Source organism: Phragmites australis, chromosome 6 (assembly GCF_958298935.1).
Source record: "Phragmites australis chromosome 6, lpPhrAust1.1, whole genome shotgun sequence".
NCBI classification, from domain to species: Eukaryota; Viridiplantae; Streptophyta; class Magnoliopsida; order Poales; family Poaceae; genus Phragmites; species Phragmites australis.
Window position 1 is genome coordinate 871687 of NC_084926.1, and position 11352 is coordinate 883038.

At 44.5% G+C, this 11352-nt stretch overlaps 2 protein-coding genes across 3 annotated transcripts; both read left to right on the plus strand.

The window, feature by feature from the left end:
- The first annotated feature begins 403 nt into the window (after positions 1-403).
- LOC133920919 (3-ketoacyl-CoA thiolase 2, peroxisomal-like) lies at positions 404-4388 on the plus strand. Its single transcript, XM_062365559.1, has 14 exons — positions 404-586; positions 726-802; positions 1289-1373; positions 1469-1595; positions 1691-1789; positions 1881-1948; positions 2023-2130; positions 2215-2292; positions 2510-2642; positions 2753-2849; positions 2992-3115; positions 3192-3300; positions 3595-3678; positions 4077-4388. The coding sequence occupies exons 1-14, from the start codon at positions 500-502 to the stop codon at positions 4184-4186; spliced, it is 1386 nt and encodes a 461-aa protein (XP_062221543.1). The 5' UTR covers positions 404-499; the 3' UTR covers positions 4187-4388.
- A 4435-nt stretch (positions 4389-8823) lies between these two features.
- Positions 8824-11351, plus strand: LOC133920921 (auxin-responsive protein IAA10-like). 2 transcript variants are annotated; one of them, XM_062365561.1, is made up of 5 exons: positions 8824-9293; positions 9836-10134; positions 10516-10618; positions 10728-10789; positions 11020-11351. In XM_062365561.1, exons 1-5 carry the CDS (start codon positions 8929-8931, stop codon positions 11109-11111), a joined length of 921 nt encoding a protein of 306 aa, XP_062221545.1. In that variant the 5' UTR covers positions 8824-8928; the 3' UTR covers positions 11112-11351. The 2 variants fall into 2 exon arrangements, with proteins under 2 accessions (XP_062221545.1, XP_062221546.1); XM_062365562.1 differs by having other exon boundaries at positions 9839-10134.
- The last annotated feature ends 1 nt before the right edge of the window (position 11352 follows it).

Genomic DNA, 11352 nt, shown 5'->3' on the forward strand with positions numbered 1-11352 from the left:
TTTTTTTATCTAATTATAAAATAAAGTTCCATATAATAATTAGAGATTAGGATGGCCGGAGAAAGCACGAGCATATCTTTCTAAGTTCATGGTTTCGTAGCTAGTACTGAAGCAACGATTAGTAGCAAGCAAAACACATGTACGAGTGATCTATGTGCGGCGATGGTACGAAGAAATAGAGAAAGTAAGAATATGCGGTGCGAAATGAGTGTAAATTAATTATGAACAAAACCTTTATTTGATTAGGCTAATTTATTTTTGTTGGGCTTAAAAGTGCAGCCCGCGAGCGCATAACCCCTTCCGCCCTTGCTTCTACGGTACGGTATGGACTGGTGGTGCCATCCCTATCCCATCCGTTGAGCGGTTGAGTTGGGTTGCGTCACGTTACGTGCCGCGCGCCATAAAGACAAGCCGCCCTCTCCTCTCCTCTGCTCCCCAGTCCTCCCCCTTCCATCACCACAACGCCCGCGCGCACCCGAGCTAGCCTAGGACGGAAGCGATGGAGAAGGCGATCGACCGGCAGCGCGTCCTCCTCGCCCACCTTCTCCCCTCCTCCTCCTCCTCCTCCTCGCAGCCTCAGCTAGCGGTGAGTTCCTCATCTACTGGTTGGTTGCTTGGTCGGTCTCGCTTATTCCTCCGTGCCGCAACCTCTTCTTTCGACCTCATGTCATTGATTGGCTTGGCTGATTGGTTTGGTGCTGCGTGCCGCTGACGGGGGTGCCCAGGCGTCGGCGTGCGCGGCCGGGGACAGCGCCGCCTACCAGAGGAGCTCCTCCTTTGGAGACGATGTCGTCGTCGTCGCGTAAGCCTTCCTACTAATCCCCCTCCCCCTCTTTTACCGTTGTGTATGATCGCCTATCGGCCTATATGCTAGCTAAACTGCTGCTACTAGGAACTACTACTCCGTATAGGATCAGATCAAACACAATTAAAGTGAGACTATTGATGCGCCCCAATTGGATCAAGTTCGCAAAAACTTCAGTTAGTCATGAGGGGAACCGAAAATTAGGTGACGAGATATGTCAATTTTAATCGAGTCAACTACTTTACGAGAATAGTAGCAGAGAAGGAGAACGGCTGGTCTGCAAATACAGCAATTCAAGTCACCGATAGGTGCACGTCAGTATTACGCAGAAGCCAGAAACGCAACTACTCCTCTCAAGTTGCAAAGCTTTTTTGCTTTAGTCACGGCAGTATGAATGAATATGCTACATGTGTACAATTTTACATCCAGTTGAGTGGATACAAATCACGCTATATCACTTCTTTCTTGGCTGCGTCATTGCAGCGCATACCGGACGCCAATATGCAAGGCCAAGCGAGGAGGTTTCAAGGACACATACCCGGAGGACCTACTCACCGTTGTGCTCAAGGTTTGAATTGGTTTCGCGCAGTACAACTCATTGTTTAAGCTCAAACTCAAGGCACACAAGCTCATTGTTCTAGTGTTTGCTTCTTCCGTATGTAGGCTGTTCTGGACAACACTAGAATCAATCCGGCTGAAATAAGTGACATTGTAGTTGGGACGGTGTTAGGTCCAGGTTCGCAGCGGGCAAATGAGTGCAGGATGGCTGCTTTCTATGCTGGATTCCCTGGTAATTTCTATGTTTGCAATCATGCCACCGTCATATGAAGCAGTGGGATTCTGCCTTCTGGACTGTAATTTTATTCTCCCTTCTCATTGTTGTAGAAAACGTTCCCGTTAGAACTGTCAACCGGCAATGTTCATCTGGGTTACAGGCTGTAGCTGATGTTGCTGCTGCTATAAAAGCTGGTTTTTATGACATAGGTAATTACAATATGCTGAAAATATATGCTATTTTTGTTGCGTAGCTCCTTCAGTTTTAAGTTGCTGAATTCCTGTTTTTCCTCCAAAACAGGGATTGGTGCAGGTTTGGAATCCATGTCAATAAATTCCGTTGCTTGGGAAGGACAAGTAAACCCAAAAGTAAGGATTGTAATTTCACACTCTGTATTGCTACAGATTTTTTTTTTGGCTTTGATAACACATTTTCTCTGCAGATAAGTGAATTCCAGAAAGCACAGGACTGTCTTCTGCCCATGGGAATTACTTCTGAAAATGTTGCTCATCGATATGGTGTAACCAGGCAAGAGCAAGATCAGGCTGCTGTGAGTTCCTTAGGCGTCGACTGTTTTAATTTGATTGCTCCTTTCCTTCATTAAGATGGCAATTAAAGCTTGGTATTGTGGCAGGCCGAGTCTCATAGGAGGGCTGCCGCAGCTACGGCTTCAGGAAAGTTCAAGGATGAGATTGTCCCAGTGCCTACAAAGGTAAGAGACGTTGAAATTTGTTTTCTTGCTCCCAACTCATTTCAACTGGGGATTAGGAGAAGGTTAACCTAGTTTTTAACTGCATCAACATTAGCAGTAATTAATACGCTTGTTTTCAGACCAATTCTTCAGTCTGATTAGCTAGGAAAAGAACAGTGAATTTTGTTAATCATAGTCTTGGTTTCAGGCGTTTGCTAATACTCTTTTTATTGTGCAGATCATTGACCCCAAAACCGGAGAGGAAAAGAAAGTTGTGATATCAGTTGATGATGGAATTAGGCCGGGGACTACGGCATCTGGATTGGCAAAGCTTAAACCAGTTTTTAAAAAGGATGGAAGTACAACTGCAGGTACTTCAAAACTCAACTATTTTCGTTAGCACTGGTATTGCAGTTTGCAACCAGAGTATGCTTTCTCGTAGCTAAAAAAAACATCATAAGAAATCGATCAACCTATGTAGGCAATTCTAGTCAAGTGAGTGATGGTGCTGGAGCTGTTCTTCTCATGAAGAGATCTGTAGCTTTGAAGAAAGGGCTTCCTATTCTTGGTGTTTTCAGGTGTTCTATCTGCCTTTCCTTACAAACATCACCTTCATTGTTACTAGTTCACATCGTGTTTATCCTCGTTGTTGAGGCGTACGGTCCCCCAAATGCCTAAATTCACTGTTGCGTTCAAATGTTGCTTCCGACGATCTATTAGGAGCTTTGCAGCTGTTGGAGTGGATCCAGCTGTTATGGGTGTTGGTCCTGCTGTAGCAATCCCCGCTGCAGTGAAGTCTGCTGGCCTCGAAATTGAAGACATTGACCTCTTTGAACTGAATGAGGTCTGTTTAGTTGTTATGATCTACAATTTCCACTTACCTAGGTACGATATCTGATACCCGAGTCATCCACGTGTAGGCATTTGCCTCTCAGTTTGTCTATTGCTGCAACAAACTGGGACTGGACCGTTCCAAAGTAAATGTAAATGGAGGTGCGATTGCCCTTGGACACCCTCTGGGTGCAACAGGTAACTGAACGTCTACTTGTATGTGAAATTATTAGGGCGCGGGACTACCATTGCCGTTAGCAGGGCTCGTTTGGATTGCGTGTGTGCTCGCCCTGCCAAAGGTCGGCTCGCCAAATAATTGGCGCATGATTCCGCCGCCCACGTCTCGCCTGCACGTTGGCGTGAAATTGATTGCATGAGCCAACACCAAAAAAATGGCAGGGCGACTCGGGGCGCAATCCAAACGAGCCCGTAGTACCTGCTACCAGATGTCTGAGCAAGCCATGTAAACTTGTGATTCTTTGTGTTGTTCAGGTGCCCGGTGTGTGGCTACTCTTCTGAATGAAATGAAGCGCCGGGGCCGAGACTGCAGATTTGGTGTTGTCACCATGTGCATTGGTTAGTTTTTTCTCCCTCTGCCAATATATATGGCAAAAATTCAAAATTAGACAACATATATGAACATATTTACCGAAATAGATAACATGTAGTCGTATTTATTAATTTAGCATCCGTCTTCGGCGCACGGTGTACCAAAAAAGCTATTTTCGACACACGGTATGCAGAATACGACACCGTTGCCCGTATTCGGCACACTGTGTGTCGGAAAACACTTTTTCGGTACACGGTGTATCTAAAATTCATTTTCGATATACCGTACGCCGAATACGGATGCTAAATTAATAAATACAACTACATATTGCCTATTTCGGCAAAATACGTTCATATAGAATGCACGGCATATACCTGTAATTGATCTTCTGTGGTTAACCATGTTGCATTTGCGTGAATTGCAGGATCTGGAATGGGCGCTGCAGCTGTGTTTGAACGGGGAGACATGGTGGACGAGCTCTCCAACGTGCGGCAGAAACAGTCACACAATTTTCTATCTAGGGATGCAAAGTAGAGTTGCAGAATCAGTATTATCATCTTCAAGGCATCAGTGTATTGCATCCTAAAGCAGTAAGACTGCTACCTTATGTTTTTTTCCCTCAGACACTACCGGTATAGGAATAAAAGGGAATTCTATAGTAGTACGTTTTCTGTGACATGATCAGAATTCAGACAGTGTAGCCAGCTAAGAAGAAAAAAGGTGTTTTAACCAGTGAGCTCCTAAACGTTGTCAGCTTGTCTCTGTTGCTTTGTTTCCGAATCTGATGTTGACCAAGGAACTCGTCCATTGCCTTTGTGTACTTGAACCAAAAGGATAAGGATAGTGCCTTGCCTTTGTTCACTAGGCTGATTAGGAATTGCAAAAAGCTGTTGAGATGCTTCTTGCTGCTGCGACCCTGAGGTGTGAGGTGTACTGCCTTTTTGTTCATTGGGCCAGCGCTGGTATCAGATTCTAGGGTGTACAGTAGTAGCTTTCAGATTGAGCTTAACTTGGATGCTTCGGTGCATTTGGAAATGTCCCCATCCATCACCTATTCACCTAGTGCAAAGAAAAATCCTTATCAGGGGTTGGTTTCCTGATTAAACAGGAGCACGAGTTTAAGCTTGATGCATGTTCCCCTCAGTTTGCAAGTCTTGATAGTACGTCCTCCAATATCTTTTAGACATTGGCCGCTCCTGCGGCCAGTGGATTGAATCATGCATGAATTCTCGCTCATGAGTCTTGTGGAAAGATTGCCTAGTGCTGTCTACTAGGCAAATGAGACCTGATGGCATTTTAAACCACTGTTAAGGTTGGAGTAGTGCTCTTATTACGAGTGATGCTGCGAGATGGACGGTGGACTACGAGTAGCGAGGGAGGGACAAGAAGCAGAGGAGAGGCCGCTTCTGGTCAAAGAGAGTAGTATACAGGAACAGTGCTAGTACAGGTTTGGTTTAAAGAAGAGGTCCTCCGTCCTCGTGTGCATGCATGATGGCGCGGATCCTCGGGGCGCCATCACATCATCGCGAATCGCTTCGCACAGCGGAGAGAGGCTGACGGTGGGCCACGGGCTGTATAGGTTGGTGGGCCTGCTCCCTTCCAGCGAGACACCAAGAGAGCCGGAGGCACGATGTCAGAGGAAAAATAAATAAAGAAATGAGTGAATGGTGTGGTGGGGACAGACAGTTGCCGCGCGTTGTCGGCTTGTCCCCCTTCGCTTCGCTTTCTTATTAAAACTTAAATTCTATAAGACTCGATTCTATAAAAAAACTCTTCTCCTCCCCTCATCGTACTATGCTACTTTCGCTACAAGCACACGCGCTCCTCCCCCTCCGGTTTTCCCCTTGCTCTTGCGAGTTAGCTGTAGCCACATCATATATAATATACTCACGTTTCCAAGCATTCTTGCAAACAAAAAAAGACACGGAGAAACAAACATCTACCAAAAACGCATTGCATAAAAGGGGGAACAAGACAAGGACTACTGCTCCAGCTATATACAGTTATGTAGCAGAGGTTAGTTTGGGAAATGTGCTCTACTTGCTAGCTACAGTTCTGGAGCGTCCTCTTTCAGCTGGACAGGGCAAAGATAGTTGTTGTTTTTTATTTTTGTCAGTATATTTTTTAAAAGATTCTATTCTTTATTCTTTATAACTCACCATACTTAAAACTATTTTTTTATTCTCTCTTTTTCAGTAAACCATAAATGAGACGAGAGAGGACTCACCTGATAGACCTTTTCTCCATCCCCTCCTAGTATTTGTTCTCTCCCTTGTCTTTTGCATCTTGTACGCCCAACAAAAAGCAACTCCGGGGTCCACCACCCAATGGGCAAGGATGAACAAGACCGAAATGCTTCTCTTCTTCTCCCAAATTGGATGATATCTGCACCAAGATTAAGGCTCTATTTGGTTGAATTGAGATTTTTTAAAACTGTTTTTAAATTGATTTTTTATATAGATAAAATATATAATACTCCTCACAATATTATTCCTCAGAAGGTACAAAAGCTTCTCCATACTAGTTTTGGACTTCTAGTAACAATGGTAATTTTTACTTCTTATAAGCTATTTTCACAACGAACTGTTTAGTTTACCTTTTTATTTTTAAGTAGCAGAAGCCGAACCAAACAGAGCCTAAAACTACAAGTACCTATTAGGCATGAAAACATTTTTATATGTTCATCTAACTAACATTCCTTTTCTTCTCAAGAAAAAAAGTTATTGATTAAGAAATGGTAGCGTTACAATCTCATGTAGGTTGTTACCTAATACAAGGCTAGATAAAACCTAACTCATGAGTTTTTTGTAATGCTATATTAGACTCTCTTAGTCCCCTTTAGCTCTTCAATGGTTGAATGGAATTGCCCTCCCCTCACCCTCGCCCTCACTCCTCGGACCATTTTAGCCCACCACCTTAGGTAAGGATTCCACTTTCGTAAACTGTGAATGTCGATAGTTACTCTCATATCTCCTTAAAACATTTCCATTCAAGTAGGAATTTTCCCTACCTATTGTTGATTTTTTGCCATAAGGTCAATAATGAGCTCATTTTGCAAACGACATGGTTGCCTAAAACCTAGCAAGCTTTTGCGATTGAGCTTAGTCGGATGCATGTCCATGTTACAATTCATCGTACAAATCTGACTACACCTGATGATGGCTTAAATTGTTCCAGTAATGAACAAAGTTGAGATACCACGATACATTGCTATATGATTTAGTTCGGCTTGTTCTTGTAATGATATATGTGAAATCTTTTAAGCAAGCTCTTAGACAAATTTTATTGTTTGAAAAAAGAAATGTAAGAGAACTTTCGGTACTCTATACTATCTATAGGCATGAGGTAGTATGAACTATATAATTAGATATTTTTATAATTACTGTATTTTCATAAAAACTACCTATAGGCAGGAGAACAAAGCGGTAGAGGCAGAGGCAGCAAATGATTAGTAGTTTGATGAGCAAATCAAATATGGATTAGTGGATGCTAAATTACAAAGTGGAGAGATCAGAGGCTCACCAGTTGTGCGACTCCGACTGGCCTATCCTCCTGTAGAAGATGACACTCTTGTACTGCGAGCTCTATGACCTTGGCCCGCGCCGCATCTTCTCCGCGACCACCACCTGCCTCTGCCTCATGCTGAGATCCTCAGCGCGGCTGCCACACTGGCACCGGCGTGGGCACCGGCTCTGGCTCCGGCGCGGCCGGGGATGGGAAGAGTTGTCGCGTCATCAATCTCGAGGAGGCGCCCGACACCGTCAGCTCGTCGGAGCAGTCCTCGTCGTCGGGGTTCCCGAGCAGGCCCAATCGAAAGCCGTCGTCTGTGGAATTGAGGACGGACGAGCTCGACATGCCCGAGTCCGCCGGCGACGCCACATTGAGATCCAGCACCATCTCCGATCCGGAGCCCACCAGAGCCAAACGCCACCTCTCGCTCAAGCTTTAACTCAGGCAGTTGTTGCTGCCTGCTCCGCTGCCCCCACCTCGAGCTCGATCGACGGCTTCGATCGATCGACATGCACGTCTCTATGGCGCCAGAGCAGGAGTGCCGCAGCTGCGATAAGTAGCGAGGTGGGAGGAGCAATAGTTAATCTATGCTTCCATGTCATTTTTTCTTCCAAAAATATTCTTCCACTACCTATACTCCTTCTATATAATACTCATACTACTTTTTAGATAGTAGATAGTATTTTAACCCATCTGAATCATCCGATAAAAAAACAGATAGTCCAAATTGCTCTAAGACCACTATAAAATTTCTCAATTCAAAACTATGTCATCTTAGCACCTTTCCAAAGAGTGTTTAAAAATAGCTATAAAATTCGTAGTGAAAGTTTTGCCTAAAGGAAACACCTATTCTTTGTTTTTTTCAAACTACTAGAATTTTTTTTAATAGGTGGCCGGTGCTCCGTAGAAATTAGGGTGAGATTGATTGTTTGTATGGAACGTATATGAAAACTGAGGAGAAAATAATTGAGTGGAGTCATATTTATTAAAAAAATAAATATTTGTTTAGTTGTATCTATTTAGAAAAGTTGAACCGAGTTTATATTTAGTTGACCGAATCTAAGGTCGTATGAGTGAATGCAAGAGTTAAGATTATGATTAGTTTCACATATAAAAATAATTTTGTAAAATTAAAAAGTGTGTCACTATCTGCATGAGTGAATACATAACTTACATCCGCTGCAGATGTAACCATATATGTATATATACATCCATTAGATCTGACTAAAGTAATATATACAGATAATTAAACACATTTTTCTTGATAATATATGCATTTGCTGTTCTCACGCCGTTAACCTGATTTGTGGGCGCCACAAGTCAGGTTTGAAGGAGACGAAGGTTTCCTATACAGGACTGCACGCATACTCAGAATTCCACCTCCGCGCTCAGGCAGCTCCCCCCCCCCCCTCTCTCTCGGAAAAGGTTACTCTGACGTAGCTCGTTTTACGTCAGAGGAGCACAGTAATTTGTGTCTGGCGCTACAGTTCTCTGACGTAGCTACAGTTCCAAACAGTATTTTTAGCTACTGTTCACATGTTTACTGTATACCTTTTACTGTTTACCGTGGTACTGTAGCAGACCATCTGATCTGTCGGTTCCAGATCGGACGTCCAAAATTGATTGGACTGCTCTCTGACGTCAGGGGATCCCATTCCCTCTCTCTCTCGTAATAATAGTAGCTTCCTCCTTTCCTCCCTCTCGAGGTGTCTCTCCTTAAACACACATCCACGCTCACACAGTCACAGAGCCACCAGAGCAGCGCGATGAGAGGAGGAGCGGGACCCACCGCGGCGTTCGCCTCCGGCGAGCCGCTTCCATCTGCTGCTGCTGCGGCAGCGGAGGAGGTAGAGGAGAACTCTGGCGGTGAGGAGGAAGAGCAGGAGGATGACGAGCTGGAGCTGGGGCTCTGCCTTGGCTCCAAGAAGCAGCAGCCCCCGTCGCCGGCGCTGTGCCGGATCCTTACGGCCAGGGACCTGCAGCCGGGGGCGCTGTCTCCAGACTCCTCCGTGTCTTCGTCCTCCCCCGCGGCAGGGGCAGCGACTGAGACGGCGAGCAAGAGGGCCAGGGCTGAGGTGACACCCACCACCACCACCTCGCAGGGAACGGTTGCTTCCGGTCACCCACAGAGGTGAGCAGCAACAACAGCTCCGTGGGAAGGTTTCTTCCTTTCTTTTTTGCCTATGTAGAACAAATGTGGCAAAGCATGCACTTTTGCTTTCAGGGGAAAATAATCGAATCTCTGTCTATCACTATAAGCGGCTCTTCGTTGCTTGTTAGGATCATAGGATGGATGCCTTACTGTGCGTGCACCTAATTTGTTCCGGAAAAGCAACGCTCTTGTTTATGCACACTACTCCTAAGAGGCTAAGACTATTTTTGCTGCCAAAGCTACCTGATTTTCATCGCTTCCTTCATTAAATCTCTTTTCTTTCTATGAGCATCCTGTGCAACACCCTGAGAGAATAAAAAAGGGAGACTTTTGGTGGTTGTGTTGCCGTTCAGATCTGCAATTACCAACAAATTTTTTTGACAGGACAATATCGTAAAGATTATTTCTGAAACATCAAACATGACATCATTCTCTTAGTTAGAAAACAATAGCATTTGCTTTCTTGCCGAGCTACCCAAATCAACTTCAACTAATCTGAATTGCATTTTCCGGTTTGGTAGCAGCTTTGGAGTGGTGGGATGGCCACCCATAAGAACCTTCAGGATGAACAGCCTATTTAACCAGGCCAAGGACAACGCCTCAGAGACCGGCACCAAGAAGGCCGCCGCAGAATCTGAAGTGCAGAAAGACAAGGAGGAGAGTGAGAAAAAGGGACGGGTCGTCGGATGGGTGAAGGTGAACATGGATGGGGATGTCATCGGAAGGAAGGTGGATCTCAACGCCCAGCGCTCATATAAGACCCTTGCCTCAACCCTTGAGCTCATGTTCATGAAGCCATCAATCGGTCTTTGCACTTCTAGTAAGTCATCTTCTGATCATCCTTTTACTTTCCATAGTCTAGCGTGGTGGATATTCTGATCATGTCGGACTATATGGTGTAGAGCTTAATTTCCCATAAACCAACACTCAGAAGTGTGATGGTATTGCTACAAATCGTAATGGTGAGGCAATAGTTCGCAATCACGAAGGACTTGTCATGACCCCACTTGATTTGTCAGTTCAGTGCTCTACTGCATTAGGGGCTATTGTGCTATAGTTACTGCAATGCGGTTGTAAACTCGAATATCTGAATACATGTACCTAAGAAGTTACACGATTCTAGAAGTAGTTTCACGATGTTTGGAGGATGTTTGTTTCCTCTCATTTCAAATCTGATTTATATTGATCCTGGCATTATCAGGCAGCACGAAGTCTTTGAAGCTATTGGACAACTCATCGGAATATCAGCTCACATACGAGGACAGGGATGGGGACTGGATGCTTGTTGGAGATGTTCCATGGGAGTAAGTATCCTGCACTATGTTAACCATTAGAAGCTGAAGACTAGTCAACATTGTTCTTGACAGTTCTCGAGGTGCCTTCTTTAATATGGTTCATTGTTCTTCTCTGCAGGATGTTTGTAGGCTCAGTCAAGAGGCTCAGGATCATGAGGACTTCAGATGCCAACGGTCTTGGTTAGATTCTTTTCTCTTTCTATTTCAGCCTGGGCATAGTGAAAACATCTGAAAGAAATCTAGTCAAATGGATTGTTTTTCTTTGTATAACCTGCAGTTGGATTGAATCTAGAGATTTAAGGCATATGTCGGTTATCAACTAGCTGGATATAGCACTGTAATTAGCCGACGTGCCTGCATTTTGATTCTACCTTGTTTGATGCCCATTTTGTCCAAACATTCTACTGCAGGTCCAAGGGGCTCACCGAACTGCAGCTTCCACAAGAGGCAGAACTTGAAATGTGTTCGTGCTAGAGAGAGCTATACCGCTGGTGAAGCTTGAAATGTGTTTGATATCACATAAGGGTAGTCCATATCTTTGGCATAGTTGTCAGATTACTTGTGTGTAGTGGAAATAGTAGGAGCTGTGTAAGAGCCACACCACTCTCTGTTCTATTCTATTTTTCTTTTTCTCTTGCCTTCTGGTGTCCTATTTGAGGTTTTCTCATGGCTATGAGAATCTTCCCCGTCTCTTTTTGTCCACACTGTTTTATCTGTGAGAGCATGGTCGCCTTGATTGTCAG